At 45.5% G+C, this 18753-nt stretch overlaps 1 protein-coding gene across 3 annotated transcripts in view; it reads left to right on the top strand.

The window, feature by feature from the left end:
- Positions 1-17958, top strand: part of GPC4 (glypican 4) — a 70515-nt gene extending 52557 nt beyond the window's left edge. For all 3 annotated transcript variants that reach the window (XM_075512744.1, XM_075512746.1, XM_075512745.1), the window contains exons 4-9: positions 4487-4652; positions 10382-10512; positions 10717-10863; positions 11262-11398; positions 13606-13781; positions 14788-17958. In XM_075512744.1, coding sequence (XP_075368859.1) covers positions 4487-4652; positions 10382-10512; positions 10717-10863; positions 11262-11398; positions 13606-13781; positions 14788-14996 — 966 coding nt within the window. In that variant the 3' untranslated portion in view covers positions 14997-17958. The remainder of the gene's footprint in view (positions 1-4486; positions 4653-10381; positions 10513-10716; positions 10864-11261; positions 11399-13605; positions 13782-14787) is intronic.
- Positions 17959-18753: the final 795 nt, after the last annotated feature.

Raw genomic sequence — 18753 nt, 5'->3', positions numbered from 1 at the left:
CAGTATTGCTCTAATTCATTTTTTTGCAAAGAAAACACGGTATAAATCAAAAGTAATTTACTGCATTTATTTTCAAATTGTTGGATTTTTATGTTTTCTGGTGGCTGTGCTGCTGGCATGGCAACGCTGCTGTTGTGCAAGCTTGGAAAATAAGAAAGCCTGAGTTATCAGTGTTATTATAAATAGTTATTAAAGCTGTCAGGATTTTAAATGTTGTTATTAACATTCTTAATGTTAACTTGAGGGTAGAATGAGAGAATAAAATGTGGTCTGGCTGTCTGGCAGCTGGTGGGAGCTCCCCACAGGTCCGTCCACAGTTGGAGCTCTGTCATCCTTCCTCAGCTATTTCTTGCCTTGGGATGGAGGGGAATAAGAAGCTGGTTGCTTCTCTGAACTTTATCTGCTTGCACAGGTTGTTTTTTCTTGAGTTTTGGTGGCTTTGTGGTAGGCTGTTAACAAGGCATTTCACTTGGTAGGTGTGTGCTTTAATGGTGAAGTTTCTACCACATGTATGCATCCAGATGCAATTGCCAACGAGTTGGAAAAGGCTAAGGACATAGGGCAAACCATTTCCCTTATGTGAGACTCTGAAATGGGATGGATATGACAAGGTACCAACAAAAAACAGATTTTATTTTATCAAGAGCATGTCATTTTTACAAGAACGTGATTGTATCTTCACCAGTAAATGTAAGTTGGGGGTACCTCAACAAATATGAAATGAAACGTTTGGATTAAGCCCAGAAAGCCCAGAACTGTTTGCTTTTCACTTAATTTTGTGGATTGTGTGCAAATCTGTGTTTTTAAGGAGCAAGTTTGATACGAACGTGAAGATCGGTGCCAAAACACATCTGTTAGCAGCTTTTAATCTTCACATTTGACAAAGCGTATAGACATGGACAAATTGTAATTTACATGATGAAACCACAGGGTGATGGATTGCTGCAGTGGCGTGGAACGCCACGGAAAGGAAATAAATTTCGCAAGATAAAAGGAAGGGATTGGAGTGCATTTACTTCTATTATAAGCTTTTACAGGGTATGTGCACTACAGCATACTACTACCTGGGCTCAAATGTACTGGAGTAAATCCTCTTCAGCAAATAAAGCTTTTCTTTGGGACTCTGCTTTATTAGAAAGGAGATCATTTTGGTTTTGAGGGTCATTCTGGAGTAGAGTTGGAGTGAACTTGAGTTGCTTTCCAAGATAAACACAACCCCAGAACAAAGCATATCTGGGTTTACTGTTACATGCAATGGTGTTTTAAGAGCTTGCACCTGGCGTGGCAGAGCGAACATTAAAAGCTTGTGAAGAATTGCCAGTGCAACATATGGCACAGCCCTCTGACAGATCCAGAGTTGGTCTGGACAGGGTAAGGGCCCCTTGCCAGGGGTTAAGGTTCTCGTTGCAGCAATATGCAGCAGTTAAGCATTTATCACTGTTGTAACGAGGTGTAATTGCTCATAATTTTCCCTGAAACTCTCTCTTCGAGCTGATCTCTGCTTGTGCCTTCCTGTTGCTTTCTGACACCATAAAATGCCAGATCTGGACTGATGAATTTCCCCTTTTTCTTCCTCTTCACCTGCAACTGTATTGCAAACTAACAGCTTCCCTGTGGGTTACGTCCATCACTAGTTAGGGCTCGGTTTGGCAGTCACTGCAGGCTGGGGTTTGTCTTTTCATCGACCCATTTGCTCTGCTCTGTGTAGGGCTCAGAGCTGCAAGCCTATGCAGGGAAGGAAGCAAAATCCCGTTTGCTTTTAAAATCATCCTGGGTCTTTGTTCAAAGGACGTAATCCAAGTGCCCGTCCCATGTCATCCGCCGTGGAACGCGGGAAAGCGGCTTCAGTTTCCCCTGCATCTGCTGGGATTCTTAAAGATCAACCCCTATGAAATATCAAAGCAGGGCAGATGCTGCAGGATTGCAGCCACGCAGGGTGAGCCAGGAACCTAAGATGGGAAGGTGCCTACTGGGTCACTGCTGTGCGGGTGATTTTTTGCAACACACTGCCATGCACTCCCTTTCATATAGCTGCAGCTTTCCATTATAGGGTTGGGGGAGTCTCCTGCTCCTCCTCCCGCTTCAAACTGCTGTAGCACCTGGCTGGTGCTATCAACCTTTTCATAATTTTCTTCCCAAGGAGGATGCAGAGCGCTTCTTTGAGGACCAGCAGTGCTAGGATGGCTGGGATCTGCTGATAAGCCTCAGGACTAGACATGGAGGTCCTGGCACCTACCACCAAGTGTCATGGGAAGAGATTTTTATCAGAGAAACTAAACTTCTAACCTGGGGCATCCTTCAGAGCTCTGTCTCTGGGTGTTAGATGTTGCTTCATTCCCTCTTTCCGTCCATTCTGTATCGGTGTCGTCCCTGTCCCCCCCGCAACTTTTTTGTTATGCAAGGGCTGCACCATCTAGATGACAGATGATACCTTTACATTTGTCTGTTTTCAGTTTTCCTACTATAAATCATCTGATTTAGCTGGTTTCTGCTGCTTGAATTCTTTCCAGTGTTTGAACTAGCTCTGCTTTAAAGCCACACTGCCCCAATAGGGAGCTTTCTGCTGGGGCTCCCATTCCCCCTGCACCTTCCAAATATATATATTTGTGTGTGTGTGTATATATATGTATGTACGCTCGGAAACATCTGAATTGGATTCCCCCACCACCGCAAACAGCTTTCTACGTTGAGTCTCTTTTTGCTCAGCCAAACAGGCTCCTTGTGGACAAAAGAGGGGTAAACTGATGTCTGAATGAACATTGCTGGCCAGCCAAAATCCAGCACCGAGCTCCATCAACCGCAGAAAATTGTCCTTCTGCCTTTCTACCCAGTTTCCTTGCCCATTGAAGAGAAACCGTGATCTTTTTGGAGTTGATAGAAAGACAACAGATTTCTATCTGTCATCTCTTTTCCTAAGAAAAGAGGGTTTAAAAATTTGCTGATGTTATTAGCAAAGCCAGGCTGATTTGTAGCGGGTTTTTTTGTTTTCTGGTTTGTTTTTGTTAAAATCTGTTGCCTCCTAGTTTCATGTGCTGCCAACTAGTTTTTGCACCAGAAGATCATGTTCAGTTTCTCCGTAGCCCTCGTGCTGTGATGGGCTTCACAGCAGTAAGGCCCTCAGCGTACCTGTGGTGCCAGGTCTTCCTCGCGTACATTCATCTCCGTTCAGTCCTGTCATCCTCGCTGCTATGAAATCGGTTTCCAGATCCCCAGCAGATGAGATGTGGAGGCCATCCACATCTCCAGCCATTTGTGTTGAATGACTTCTCTCTTCCTCGGGGCTCTGTGTGTGTGTCTCCTCCTTCAGCACGGTCTTGGATCGTAACCTATTTAGAGTGCTCTCCATAAATGCCTTACAAGAAGTCTCAAGCGCATTGCTAAAACACCAGAGACCGCTTCTATTTTGTCAGCATATCTCTGATCACATCTTAATTTTCAATTTTCATGTGTGGCTAATTAACACTTAAACTTGCTCTTGAAGGGGCTTCTCTGTTTAGTGCTTTAGACAGACCCACCACGTGGTCGGCACTAGTACGTGGTGCTGGAGCTAATGCTCCTCAGACTGGCTGGGTGGAAATGGTTTCAATGAGTGTTTTGAAGCATGGCCAGAGAGTGAATCAAACATGAATGACCATGAGTCACTTTGGAAAATAGCCCTGTCGAGGGCTCAGGGGATGACGTGCCTGCTGCAGATAGCTCCGCTTGCACGCCCAGCAGTTGCATGTTGCCTTCCAGGGTCCTCCGGGCTTGTCCTCAGCTGCGGGGCTGTAGCTCCCACCTCCTCCGGGTGTGGGGAACAGTGTTATTTGGCGTGATGGGTGCTGAGTGTAAATGAACCCGGGTGTCTGTCATGTAAATGCTGTGTTGCAGGAGTTGAATGTAAGATAAAGGAGCCGGTCTCTCTGCCGGAGAGCCCTGCTGGGCGATTGTCCAGGAAGAGCCGAGCCGCAGCGCCGCGGCGGAGGGAGCACGCTCCCGGCGGGTTTGGTGGAGGCATAGCGGCAGGCATCCCATCTCGGCCGCCGTTTCCTGAGAAATCCTGGCATCGTCTTCTTCAGCGTGTGTTTGCAGTGGGGCTTGGATAACACAGCCTTGCGCTACGCCTTTTGGCTTGGTGGCCTTTTAGTCCCTTCCCTAATCTCGAATGCTTCGTGTCCCCTTGGGGTGCCTGTCCTTGCAGCCCAGGGAGGGGTCCCACAATACCAGGCAGCTTTCTCTGGGTATATTGCGGTGCATATAATGTTTTGCAGAGGGGAGGACTGGCCGTGACCCCTGGAATGGCAGGTACACCCAAGGAGGTGAGCCAAACCCCTTCATCTGCTCCCCAGGTACCGAGGAGCTCTGAGCAGACAGCGGTGGGTGACCCTATTGCCTCTCCTCCGCACAGCTCTGTTCCCACCTGCCCTGGAGTAAATGTGTCGGCATTTTTTGCTTTAAGTGACCAAGAGCTAATTTTCTTCTCCTTTCCCCTTTTTCTCTTGTACAGGTGAACCCCACGCCGCAGGGTACGCGAGCGCTGCTGAAGATGATGTACTGCCCGTACTGCCGAGGTCTGGTATCGGTGAAGCCCTGTTACAACTACTGCTTTAACGTCATGAGAGGCTGCTTGGCCAACCAAGGGGACTTGGACACAGAGTGGAATATCTTTATAGGTAAGGCAATATGGGTTAAAACTGCATGTGAGTATATACTGATACTGTGTCCCCCACCTAAATGGCTTTTGTGAGTGGCTGTGCTGAGCTATAGAAGGGTTTTTAGGTGTCTTGATGGGTATCTTTTCCTTCCATGTCTTTGTTTACAGCACACCTTTTGCAGTTTACATTAATTTCTAAATAAATGAGACTTTTGTTGTGCCAGTGACGTCTGTTGCAGCAAGCTTTAGGAGGATCAAGCTGCCATGTGCTTGTAGGCTTGGAGTGTCTCTTCTTGCTGGAGCCAAGCGTGTGTGCAAGCTGTTTTTTCCATACTACTCCTTATACATTGTTGTCACCGTACAGCTGTCCTTCCCGAAGCCAGTTTTCTTGCTCAGCAGCCTGGGAGTCTCCCTGCCAGCTGGGGTGAGCTTTGGGAAAAGCTGTGGGCCTGTATTTTACATTAAGAAAATTGAATGGGATATGTGTCTGAATCTGTTTTTAAACAGTTTATTTGGCGCTTGGCCACCATCCTTTTGAACTGTTGATAGGCCTTACGTGACGCTGTGCGAGTGCTTTTGCCATCGTCTTCCTCCTGTTTCTTATTTCTCTTCCCTGCTTAGAAATGGTATTATTTGATATATGAAATTTAGACTGAAACGTTAAATTCTACCTTGGGTCAAGGCTCAGTAGAATTAGCGATGCATCACGTTTTGGGAGCACAGACAATAGATAACGTTAAATGTTTTCATTTGTGCTCCTTTTCCAGGAGGCTTGATTTATCTGTGAACGAGCATCCTTTGGGAGCAGCCGCTTCACTCCAGTTAATGTGTGATGAAGCGCACATGTAAAGTATCTGCCGCTACTGACAAGGCCACAGTGCTCTTCCCATCCCACTCGTGGAAAAAAAAGACTGTTAGAAAGAAAAGATTTTCCTTTCATTAAGCTGCGAGATAAAAAAGGGAAATTGCTGATAATCGGCATTTCAGGCTAGATTTAAATCTTAGAACTTGTTTTCCCGTGTTTTGTGCACTGGCTTTTCACTTTGCTGCCCGTGCCAACTGGATGTGTGCAGGGTATTATTTTCAGAAGGCGGTTTTTTGCCTGTGTATTCTATATAGGGAGTTAAATGTGACACTAAACTGGGTTTCCAAGTCATTCTCTGGGAGGCTGACACCCTCCCCCCCATTCCTCCCAGCCGTCTTCCTCATGAGAATATTAAGTATTTCAGCTACAATTGTTGCTGAAATAGCTCAAAGCCAGGAGACTTGCAAACATCTAGTCCAAGTAGAAAAGAGGAATCCCATGAAAGGGAAGGGCATAATGCCAGAAAACAGACAAAAGCACAAGCAGCTAATTGCTGTAGGTGGTATGCAGCTAAAAATGAACGTCGCTGGAAGCCAGCAAGCCCTGTCACACGAGACTGATCAGGGACTGCATACAATAATTAAGATTATTAAACAAGACAAAATAAATAAATGTGATTCCAGGTTGGAAGCAAAGCTTTCTTCTTGCAGTGCTTCCTCCCCAAGGGGCTTCTTGCCCAGTCATTAGTTAACTTCGGTATTAAGCGTCATTATATTTATTGGCAGTATTTGCTTGGTTCTTGCACTCTGGGTTGATTCTTGCAGAGAAGTATGGATACTGAGAACTTAAACTGTGCTTTCTTTAGGCAGTTTAATAACTGAACAGGTGCTGGTTATGTTCCAGATTTTGGTTTCTATCTCAATTTGCCACTTGAGGCAAATTAAATTAAATAGATCTGGTGTTTGGGGCAGGGCATATGTCACAAATATCCGGTGTGTGTGTTTAAAATTTTAAATAATAAAAAAACCCCAACCACCCCAAAATACCCCCAAAAGCACCCCACAACAACAAGAAAAACCCCACCTGCATGGGCTCGATGCTATTTTGCATCGTGGGTTTAAGTACTAAGTATGGCAACGATTTATTACATGTCAAAAACAGATTTTGAACCTAGCAAAATAATTTAAAGATAGTTAAATGGGAGAACTTGCAACAAATGCTACAAGTAAATATGAATTTGGGTGCATGTGTTAGTGGGTCTATATGTAAGTCACTTATGTAAAGCTTTTCCAAACTGGGATGTAAAGTTTGTAGGTTTTTTGAGACAAGAAGACTTTATACTTCCTTACTTCTGCAGAGTACCATTTAAAGTTGCGGCATATGAAATAAGGACCAAATTGTACTCTGTTCTCCCACTTAACTATCTTTAAATTATTTTGTCCTCTATTCCTGACACAATTATACACCAATTAGACAGGGGTATACTTTGTTTCAAACAAGCTATTTGGGGGGGTTGGAGCTTTCCTGAATGAACAGCGTTAATCTCCAGTGCCTTTTCATGATTTTTTTTTTTCCCCCCCATGAAGGTTTACTCCACTCAAAGATGGCGAATTCGGGCTCCATATACATATCTGGAGTACTACTTTGTGTGCAAAGAATTTTTTTCTCCTTTAAAAAAAAAAAAAAAGATTGTTGTTAATGAATGGTCAAGGTCTTCCCCCTCCTTCCCTTCCCTTTTAAATCAGATCTTGGGGTTAAGACTGAAAACTGCCTTTTGTTCTTCAAGTCAGACAGTGAGGCTGAAGATGCGGGTTTCTGATTATTGGTGGCACAATGCAAAAGAATTGCCAAGGATCGTCTCAATGCCAGTAGCAAGGACAAATGTATGCAGGAGGAAAAGGGTCTTTAAGGGATGGTGCTAGATGGGGTGGGGTGGGTGTCCCCCCCATCCACTTCTATCTCCCCATCACGGGGGAGGAGAGACAGTCTTTGTCATGCTGTGTGTTTGTAAAAAATGGCCAGGGTACATTTTTCACTCTGCCAGACTTCTTTTTGTGAAGCAGATCTGAGCCACCTCACCGTGGCTTATAAATATCAATTATTTTGCACCAGCTCTGGTGCAAAATAATTGATATTTATAATCAACTCCTCTCTCCCAATAATGGAAAATCTTTTTGGGAAATGAGTTGCACCAAAGCTTCGTTTCTGGTTTTGGTGCAGCGTGCCTCCCCTCTCAACGTGCTAGCGTTATCTTGAACCCCAGCCAACCCTATTAATGTCAGACGTGGCTGCCAGAGGGAATCGCTGCTCACCACGACTGCTGGTGGGGACACCAGCCAGCTCCTGGTGGGAGGTAAAAGTTTGCGGGATGCCCCCAAAATCAAAACTGCGGATGAGGTAGAGCCCCCCGCCGCCTATTTTTTTATTTTTTTTATTTTTAATGAAAGTTTATTTCTTTTAGTGCTCCTTGCTAGTATCTATCCCAGCTCCTGAAGAGCTCCAGTTGAATATATTCTCCAAGGGCAATTATTACTTTCCTTATCTTTTCTCGCCAGCTTTGGCAGCTCTGCTGGAGGCCGAATGCATTTTCTCTATCGGCAGTCAAAGCGGAGGCTGCATTCCTGGGCTGTGATACATGTAACGCCATGGCACCCCTGCTAACAAAGGACCCAATTCGCTCTACATTCCCATGGTCTTGTGGATGGCCTGCCCGGCTCAAAGTTTACAAAGACGCCAAACAGCCAGAAGAATTGGGGTTTATGTTTCCTTTCAGTCTTTCACAAACACTTTATTGATCTGCGGCCTTTCCTGGCTGCTCGGAGAATTAAGTAGTTAGAAAATGGAATGATTTTTTTTTTTAAACTATGCATTTTGTGTGTTTTATTATCTATCTATTCATAATATTTTTATTTGAAATGAGTGGCTTCCTACAAACTGCGCCGGGATGTTCTTTATGTGCGTGAAAAACCCCAAAAGCTTTGACAATGATGAACACATTTAAGTTGTGCTCCACTTGTTTACAAAAGTCTCCATTTGGTAGCACATCAAAAGCATTTTTCTCCACTCCGGCACAATGGTATATTCATGCTAGCAGTCATTACTCAGAGATTTGAAGCATCACTTTATTGGAGCCTACCACAATACAGTCTAAGACTCTTTGTTTCATTTGTTATTACCTTCTTTTTTTTCCTTTTTTTTTTTTTTTTTTAAATGCATTTAGTTCAGACCTGTTTGTAGTCCCTGACGGCTAAATTCCAGCCATGCCCTGCAACAGCTCCATCATTGATGCTGGTGGTGTGTGCCTGCAGGGCGAGGGGCTTTCCTGGGGGCTCCAGCTCCTCCTGGGGTTCACCCCCTAAACACCGGCGCCTTGGCGGAGCTGCGCGAGTCCCAGCTGACATGGTTTTTAGGATGGGTTGATCGACTGCTCAACCCTTGACTAACACCCAGCAAATCTTTGGAATACTGGGTTGCCTTTAAAACGTGGATTTACAGGCTAGGAAGATGTCTGCAATTCAGGTGGGGGGTTTGGTGTTGGATTTATTATTATTAGTATTATTATTTAAATACACAAATAGCTTAATTGTATATTTATAATGAGTTTGTGGTTTTTTTAGCGTAGTTTAACATGACTTAGGCGCTACGGCAGAGCTATTACTAAATTGTTCAGTATGTGGAGTATTTTTATAGGGCTTTAACAGGTAGCCAGAGCCCGCAGAAGTTTTCTGCTTGTTGAAAGTACCTCCTGCGCTTAGGAGGAGGATGAACGTCAGGAGAAACACTTTTCAAGAGAAATTAATAGCCGGACTGTGGAAGGCCCATTTCTCCTTAGTGGAAGGGAACAGGCGTATCCTTGGGAGTGGGGAGGAGCTCCTCGGGAGAGGGTTTCCTCGGGGCCGGAGGGGCCGTTGTGCCCTGGCCTCCCATGTCACACAGGCTAGGAAAAATTGAAGAATTAAATGCAACTGGAAAATTATGAGTTTGTGGCAGAGCATCACAAAGTGATGCAGGAGAGGAGGCCAGCCAAGAGGGTGCTCCAGGGTTGAGAGACTGCAGTGAAAACAAACATTAAATAAAGGTCGCGATGGGCAAGAAGAGAAGAGTGCTTAGCACAAGTTGTGTACCTGGAGGCATCTTCTAGGGGAGAACCAGAGAGAGGGCTGAAATGCAATGCAGGGTGAAAGCCTTAATGCCAATAATAATAATAATTTCCCAGAGGAAGTAATGGAAGTTTGGTAGCTGCTATGTTTAGTGATGTATCTGATGAGGATGTGCATGTTGGCACAGGAGGAGTGACCCAGTGTTGGCTGAGGGACTTTTCCATCTCCACTTGCATAGGATGTGCCAAGTATATTGTTAGTGCGCAACATTTACGCTGGTGTCACGCAGTGTCCCTCACGCAAATTGTCCGTGCAATGCCAGAAGGTATAATCCCTTGGCTTCCCCAGGCACAGCAAAGCCTCTAGCTTTCTGTAAGGGAGAGATGGTAGCGATGGTCATCTTGGGCCCTTTCACGTTGGTGTCTTGCGTTCAGGACCAGCATGAGGACGCTGGTGGCTTTCTCTCTCTCAGCTTTGAAAGCAGTCTTGAAAAACAAATGACACAAGGAAACCTTTAATAAACAAGCATGGAGAGGAGGGTGTTAGTAATGCTTCTTCTAATGGGAGGAGCTGATTACAGGCTGCCTTTTGGCAGGCTGCGATGGCTCTCCCTCGCTTAATGCGGCTTTTGATGTATATGAGCCTGTGGCTTGGTGCTGGCAGCCTGTAAGTGCCTGGTGAAGTTGTAGGCTCTGGGAATGGAGCAAAATGTTTCCTGGAGATGTGCGCTGGTCAGAAGCAACGTTGCGGTGGTTAATGTCTGTGCGCTCAATCTGTTGTCCTTGTTATCTGTTATCCTTGAAGCTCCTCCATTAAAAGCCTTCGTTTCTCTCTTTGCGTTAGACTCGATGCTGCTGGTAGCAGAAAGGCTGGAGGGTCCCTTCAACATCGAGTCAGTCATGGACCCCATTGATGTGAAGATTTCAGATGCGATCATGAACATGCAGGAGAACAGCATGCAGGTGTCTCAGAAGGTAAATGGGCCAAGAGGACACTTGAGCTTTATTTATGCAATATGTTTTATTTCCCTGTTCTCACCGATGTGGTTTTTTCTTTAATGTCCTTTCAAGTATATATAAAGCTGATGTATTATTTTGGGCAGGGGCTGGGTGGGAGCCTGGAGAAGGGAGGCTCTTGTGACCTCCCATTTCGTAAAACCCTTTCCTTCTCTCATCTAGGTTTTCCAGGGATGTGGCCAGCCAAAACCACTTGCCCAGGGCCGGACTGCTCGCTCCGTCTCCGAAAGCGGGTTCAGTGCTCGTTTTAGACCCTACAACCCAGAGGAGCGGCCGACTACAGCCGCTGGCACAAGCTTGGACCGACTGGTGAGTGCCTCGTCCTGCCGGTGCCGTGCAGGCGCTTCACACCCGTGTACTGCAGCGTATAATTTTCCATTTGTAATTTATAGGGTTTCTTAATATTCCTTGGCTGTCTTAAACTCTCTGAGGGGTGTAATCTGCCCATGGCTCTAGACGTGAATTACCTCAACGCTTGTATGTCAGAAAAGTGCCTGTTTTAAAGGCTTGGCTTATGAGTAATATGCGTTTGAGGAGCGGTGTTTAATTTTGTATTAAAAAAGTAAATCAACCATCAAAACACACAACATGAAGATCTGGCCTATACACGTCTGTTGTGATAAAAAATACCTTTCCAGCTTCACTTTTAATGAGCGTTTGGTATTCTGGATTATGTCCTGTGTTTCTTTTTTTCTTTTATTTAATAGGTTACTGATGTGAAAGAGAAGCTGAAGCAAGCCAAAAAATTTTGGTCATCTCTCCCTGGCAACATTTGCAACGATGAAAATATGTCTGTAGGCACTGTCAATGAGAACGAGTGCTGGAACGGGAGCGCCAAGAGCAGGTTTGGTGATGCTGCTGCCCCCCGTTAACTCTCTCCCTCTTGCCCCAGCCTTTCCCGGCATGCCGGCTCCTCTCCCCGAGCCCTCTGCTCTTACGGGACTGACCCCAGCTCCCCCTGCGACAGGCTGCTGCCCTTACCCCTTTTTTTTTGTAGATGGGAGAGCTTGAACGCAAAGCTAAAGGGTTGTCCAAGCTCTACGTGGTGGTTTGTTTTAAAGGAGAGAACTGAGTCTGTATATCTAGATAACAGCATCTTTACTCGGACCTAAACCTCTTACTGGTTGCCCATGGGTTTGGGGAGGTGATTTGTACAAAGTCCTGTATCACGGCCGCAGAGCAGGGATGCTCGTGTTGTCTGACAGCACTGTTGCCCCAGTGCTCCCAGTTGGTGTTTCTTGTTGAGCAAGGGCAAAGGAGGTGGGGGCCGGTGACAGGTCCGCTTCTCCGCTGCGGAGATCAGTGGCACGAGGGGGCCGGTGGTTTTCATGCAGGCTTTTTATGGAAAAATAGTTACAAAACTTCTTTTTTCCCCTTTCTAAGGAAGGCATTACCAACACATTAATAAGCCAAAGGTTTTCTGTCATATGGTTTATGTAACTGTTTAACTTTTGTTTTGGAGATAGAAGTTTCCTTTTTTCTGTTTGCTTACTGAGGAAATAAGCAAAATCCAGGATGTTCCATTAAAAAAAAAAAAAGTCATCCAGGGTGTTCCAGCAGTTTTTCTAAGTGATAACAGTTTTTGCCCTTGGTATTTTGGGGGCACGGGACCGAGCCATACCACATAAATTTTGCACTGTTTTGTGTGTGCCTGAAACTGCCTTGCTTGGCCAGGGCGATGATTTGGGTCTCTGCAACAAGAAATGGCTCTGCCCTCCTGAGGTCTTGTCTATCAGCAGCTTGTACAGGGCTTTTCACGACAGATTTGCCCAGTGTGTGAGGTCTGGCGTCAGTAAGGAGTGGAGATGGAGACTTGGCAGCACTGGGCAAGGAGACAGAAGTGGGTGTCGGGGGGAGGCTGGACCTCGCTTACTGCCATCCTATGTGGGTTGTGCAAGATATTTTGCTTTGCTGTTACTCTTTTCTCTGTGGCTCCAATAAGCTAAAAGTTCAGTAGTCTTCCACACTTGGGTCTCTCTCTGACCTCTTTGCAGCATATAATATTGATCACAAATCATAACAACAACAACAACAGCAATAATAATAAACCCTCCCAAATGTAGGACAGGGTTTGAGCATGCCCTTCAGACATATGATTATATCTCACTGCCTGGTCTCCAGGATCAGGAGATTGTGCTAAAGGCTTTTTTCTCTCTCATGATACTGATGCTGGCATCATAACTAAGCAAAAGTAATGTTTTCTTCTGTTAAACAGTGATTTTTCTTGCAAGTCAGCTAATTGGAGGAGGAAAAAAAAGTGTCATATCCCTGCTCTATAATATGATAGTCCAAATACCTGTTTCAGGAGATGTATTCTTTGGGGTTTTGTTGCTCAGTCTGTCTTTTAAACCAAGAGGCTGTATGTGTGTTCAGACCTGAGCACGCACACCTCCTCAGGCTGAGCAGCTCGGCTCTTCTCCGCTTTGATGCGTGGGGTTATGTTATCTCATCTTCAACAACACAGATCTTTCTTCTGCTGGGGTTATTAGGGAAACTGCATCTCATGTCTGCGTGGTGAGAAGTACACATTTAATACCCCAGCTTGATGGTTAAGGTGCATTATGCAAAGCCAGAATGACATTCCTGCCTCCAACAGTTACTATAGGTTTCTCTGGGATAACTATGGCCCCAAAGGTTGTTTTCCCGAAAGTGTCATCTAACTGGGCATCAGGGCTTCCCAGCAGCTTGTTTTGCTCTGTTGCCTGCAGTGAGCTGATTTATGCTGTTGTAAGCCATTATTATTGTAAACCCCAAATCTTCCTCCTCTTTTCAAGTTGGGGAGAAAATTGTCATTCCCCTGCCTTTGTGGCACAGGGTATATGCAAACAGTGTTTAATTTCATATGCTGCTTGGGTTGCAGGGAGGGGAGATGGGGTAAGAAGCCAGAGAAGGGCTCCGTGATGGTTAGCACGTGGGAAGATCGTGTTGGGCTCAGGATATCGCCCAGGCTGGAAACGGGGGTGGCATCGCTGAGTTCCCACGCTCTCGCCCTTCAGTGCAGGGCCCCACCGAGCTGCTGCTCCAGTACCAGCAGGAACGTTTTTTTTTCAGGTACGACTTTGCGGTGACTGGAAACGGCTTAGCAAGTCAAGTGAATAACCCGGAGGTAGAAGTTGATATTACCAAGCCCGACATGGTGATTCGCCGGCAAATCATGGCTCTGCGGGTGATGACCAACAAGCTGAAGAATGCGTACAGTGGGAACGATGTCGACTTCATTGACATAAGTATGTTTGCTGTTGTTTGCCTTTTGCTTTTTCTTCTTCCCTTTTTAATTGGATTTCATGCTAACACAGTGTAGCTGGTTAAGCTTCAGCTATGCGTAAGCGTGTTAGTAAAGAGGGTGGGAACCAGCATCTCTGGCAGGCTGTGCAAGGAGGGTTGTTGCTATAGAATCATAGGTTTGGGTTGGAAGGGACCTTTACAGGTCATCTTGTCCAACGCCCTGCAATGAGCAGGGACATCTTCAACTGGATCAGGTTGCTCAGAGCTCCTTCCAACCTGACCTTGAATGTTTCCAGGGATGGGGCATCTACCACCTCTCTGGGCAACCTGTTCCAGTGTTTCACCACCCTCATCATAAAAAAATGTTTTCCTTATATCCAGTCTAAATCTACCCTCTTTTAGTTTAAAACCATTACCCCTTGTCCTATTGCAACAGGCCCTGCTAAAAGATTGGGTCTGTCCCGATCTTTCTTATAAACCCCCTTTAAGTACTGAAAGGCTGCAATAAGGTCTCCCCGCAGCCTTCTCTTCTCCAGGCTGAACAACCCCAGCTCTCTCAGCCTGTCCTCATAGGAGAGGTGCTCCATCCCCTGGATCATTGTCATGGCCCTCCTCTGGACCTGCTCCAACAGGTCCGTGTCTTTCCTGTGCTGGGGGCTCCAGGGCTGGACGCAGCACTGCAGGGGGGGTCTCACCAGAGCAGAGCAGAGGGGCAGAATCACCTCCCTCGACCTGCTGGCCATGCTGCTTGTTACGCAGCCCAGGATACGGTTGCCTTTCTGGGCTGCGAGCGCACATTGTTGGCTTACGTCCAGCTTTTCATCCACCAGTACGGATGAGTGTGACGAACAGCACGTGGAACTCACGCTAACCGGAGGACCCGCGCTTACATCTCATAAATGTCGAAACATCCACTCGCTTGCCTTCCCCCCCGCCCCGCTGCCTTCTGCAAGCGAAGCATCGCGCTGCAGGCGGCAGAGGAGGTCAGCGTGTGTTTGTCTCCCGCAGGTGAGGAGAGCAGCGGGGAGGAGAGCGGCAGCGGCTGCGAGCTCCAGCAGTGCTCCCCAGAGTTTGAGTTCAATGCCACCGAAGTCACTGGGAACTCCAACAAGAGCGATAAGAACGTGAACACTTCTGCCGCTACCAGGAGCGGTTTATCACAAGCAGCCTTGCTCCTTAGCATTTTGTTCTTGGCCATGCAAAGACAATGGAGATAATTGTGCAGCATAGGGCGGGGGGAAAGACTTTTATTATCAAAGTTAGAAGGCTCCTGCTTTCACTTTTATACCATCTAGGGACTTTGCTTTTTAAGTTAATGGACAACAGTGTACAGTTTTTACTATGTTGCCACTGGTTTTAAGATACGGATTTTTTTTTTTTTTTCCCTTGCTATTCTGGGAATAACAGGAACGGGGACTACCAGTCTGTCCCGTTCACCAAGAGTCCATGTTAGAGGTGGATAACAAAAATGTATATACAAGCCTGTAGTTAGCTCTGCATTTGTGTCTTTATCACTTTTCTTTTTTTTTTTTTTTTTTTAATTTTATTTTATTTTACCATATTTCTTACGAAAGCAAAAAAACCCCAGGGTCTTCTCTTGGCCTGTAACAAGTATGTGTTTCTGAAATGAGAAATATCTGTACAGAAGCAGGTTTTATTTATCATGTTATCTTATGGGGGAAAAATAATTGTCCAACGAGCAGAAAACATGTTTCATGTAGTTAACTTCCCATTTATCCACATATGTTAGTTGCCTTATCTGGAAAGAAGTGGAAGTAATTTGTCTTTATTATGCGGTAAAACAGAAGGTAAAGGCAGAGCTGGTCAGTGTGCCAAGTGCCCCATTTGCATAGGGCATTAATGCCAGGAGCAGGTTGTACTTTCTGTACAGGAGGTTTGGTTAAATTGGAAGAGACTACAGAGAATTCCAGTTCCGCAGACACTAAGAAGAGTTGTCGTTTGTTCCCCGGGATCCTTGCAATTAGCTGTAACTCCTGTAGGTCAGTTCCTGACATGCATCCCCCGTGGGAATAAGGCATTAAACTTCTTCGGTTGGAAGCAACTTGTCGTGTCGCAGATCCAAATGCCAACATGTGTCTTGTCTGCAAATTTGTTAGATGGATGCTGGATTAATTTTTTAAAATTTTTTTTGGTTTTGTTTTTAAGGAATACTTTGTGGGAGGGGAGGCGGGGGGGTGTTGGGTTTGTTTTTGCAAGAGTTTTGTTTCCTCTCCAACGGGGGGCAAAAGGGAAGGAGCAGGCAGGCAGCGACCCGCGGCACTGTTGCAGGCAGATGGGAGTAGGAGCAGGCAGGAGCTGGCAGGGCTGAAGACGCCTCCTTTTCGGTGTATTTGGTCTCCCGGGAGCCGGGGCCCAGCGGCTGTAGCTTTTCAGCACTACCTGAGACACCCTCCTCTCTCTACCTGTGCTTTCGCAGTTGGAACGGTGTTGTGGTGAACGGCAACTCATAAATAAAAGAAATGTATATTTTTAAGAAAAGAGATGAAATACTTTTTAAAATAGTTTAGGGAAAACAAAGTCTTTGGAAAGACTCAAAATTGTTCTGCACGTCTCCTCCTGCTTTAGGTAGCCTTTAGGTCTGGCTGGGCACTGGGATCCGGCCAGGAGAGCAATCCAGAGAGAGAGGGTTTTCTCTATTCCACCCTTGTGTTGTAAGGATAATTTTCTATTTTTATATTGAAGCATTAATTACTTGTTAGCTCAGGGTCAGCATTATATTCAACTTTATTTTCACACCAAATTTCTGCAAAGCTATAAAGATGGAGTATTCTTGGCTGGTATAAACAATCCCGGAGGCTTAATTTTACTAGAAGTAGCCAGTTATTTATTAAAACATGATGTTAGTAGAGTAGGGATATTCTGGCTAGATTATTTTTCTTTAGAAAATAAATCACGGAAGCATAAAATTGAAAAAGTTATAAATTTATGTGTGGGAAAAAATGGATTGTAAATAGCTAAGTTGCCTTGCGAGGAATTGGAAAATGTGCTGATACTTAGAAACTACCTCAGTTCTGAGGAATTTCCTTTCTAGCTTTGAGTGCTATTACATTTACTTGGTAGAAGTGAATCTGGTCTCCAATATGTAGCTGAAAGAGTTATCCCTATAGACCTTGTTAGATTGTTTTTAATTTAGAGGGTTGAACTACATCCAGCTGTTTTCTTTCAGCTAAGTTCCCTAACAAAGAGAATTTCTGAATTAAATATTGCTGATGGTTTCCATGACTTTTCCTGATTTGTTTGGTTTCATGGCATTTTCTGATTGCCCTTTAATTATTTAAATGGTTCTAGCCATTTGAATTTTAATCCCGAAATAAACAAACCTTAGATGCACTACCATTGTAAATATATTGCAGTAAGGTCTGACTGGATAACCCTTCTGGCTTATACCCAGCTGGCAGGCCGGCAAAGTTAAATGAAGAAAAAAAAAAAAAAAATTAAACTTCTTCAGAGCTCAGAGAATGGTGGAACAAAAGCCCTTGTGTTTGGAGGGGCTGACTTCTCCAACGTCTCCCTTCTTGGCGTAAATGTTCATATGTAAGAAAGTTGCTTGTAAATTCTCCTGCTTTCGAGTGTTTCTGCTCAGAAAAAAAACGTTACTGAGTTTATATTTATCGTTTTACATCTAGTTGCTTACTAATTATTATTCCTTAGTTTGGTACAAGCCACCAATGCAAAGACCTGCCGTGAGTTTTAAATGTGTCCAGTTGACTTTGTGAATAGCACAACGATCCTCCGCTATATAAAGGACAGATTTGTCACCTGGGGCTACAGGAAACAAGAGTAAACATCAATGTAGGGTGATCAAAAGTTGTGTTCCTGCTTTTGTTTTGTGTTTGTGTGTGAAATCGGCTCTCTGACATGAGCTTGTAAACTAAACCATACGGGTAGGGATGAGGCATGCTGCTGGCTTTGAGGAAGGCATGTGTTCCCTTCCTTCAAGTATTTCTTTTTTCTTTTTTTTTTTTCCACATAACCGTTGCCATTACGACCGTGTTTTAAAGAAAATACCCCATACATAGAATTATTAATTGAAATTAATGGCAATGGTAACAAGCTTCAAATGCAAAATGAAGCAGAGGGGTGGAGTTCTTGGTGGCATGTGCGGTGCTGTCTCCCAAAGAGTCGGAATAAAACAATACAGCCCTTGAAAGGACCTGATTTTACAGCTCTGTGCCTCTCTTGCTCTAACACGTACAGCTCCGTGCTGCGACCGCCTCGCAGACAGCATGCGTGTGCAAGCTGCTCTGGGTTTCTCCAGTGGACCAGCCTCCGTATTTACACTTTCGGTAGCAATGAAGGGGGAAAAGGAGAGCAAAAAATTAGATTGTTGTAATCAGAGTCTCTTGTTTTGTGCTGTGATGGGTGGTGTGGCCCTAAGTCGGGACAAATGACCGGGACAGCAAGAGGAGTCCTCCCGCGGCCCCAGAGCAGGGTCCTGCTCCTGCCCCTTAGCTGAGCCAACCTGGCTTTTGTCCTCATGGGCAAGTTGGTGTATTAATTCTGGAAGGTGCAGCCTCTCAGTACATCGGTCATTTCTTAGACCTGATGCTGCTGAAGTTTCCGTCACCATCCTCTAATTGCTTTAGCCGGGTGTAAGACTTGCCGCGCCAGGCAAGACCTCTGGCGTGGTCCTGGCTCCGTCCTCGTGACAGCATCTGGTGTCAGGCATTTCAGAGCAAGGCCCATACAAATCCTTTCCATCTGTTTGGATGCTTTTAATTATCTTGTGTCCCCCGGTAACTGCTGGCCCTGTTTGCCACCCTCCCCCCAAAGCCACCCTCTTCCCTCCTACCTTCGTGCAGCCCTCCGGTATGAACGTGGCAGTGTCCCCCCGTGGTGATGCCGGCAACCAGACCAGTGACAGCTGGCGCCGGGGGCTGCTGCCCTGCTCGCGCCCTTCGCTTGCCGGCACAAATCTGCAGCGTTTCTTCTTGTCCCCGGGAAGGCCTGTGC

Source organism: Mycteria americana, chromosome 10 (assembly GCF_035582795.1).
Source record: "Mycteria americana isolate JAX WOST 10 ecotype Jacksonville Zoo and Gardens chromosome 10, USCA_MyAme_1.0, whole genome shotgun sequence".
Taxonomy (NCBI): Eukaryota; Metazoa; Chordata; class Aves; order Ciconiiformes; family Ciconiidae; genus Mycteria; species Mycteria americana.
The sequence above is the reverse complement of the archived record's forward strand: the minus strand, read 5'-3'. Positions and strand labels throughout refer to the sequence as shown.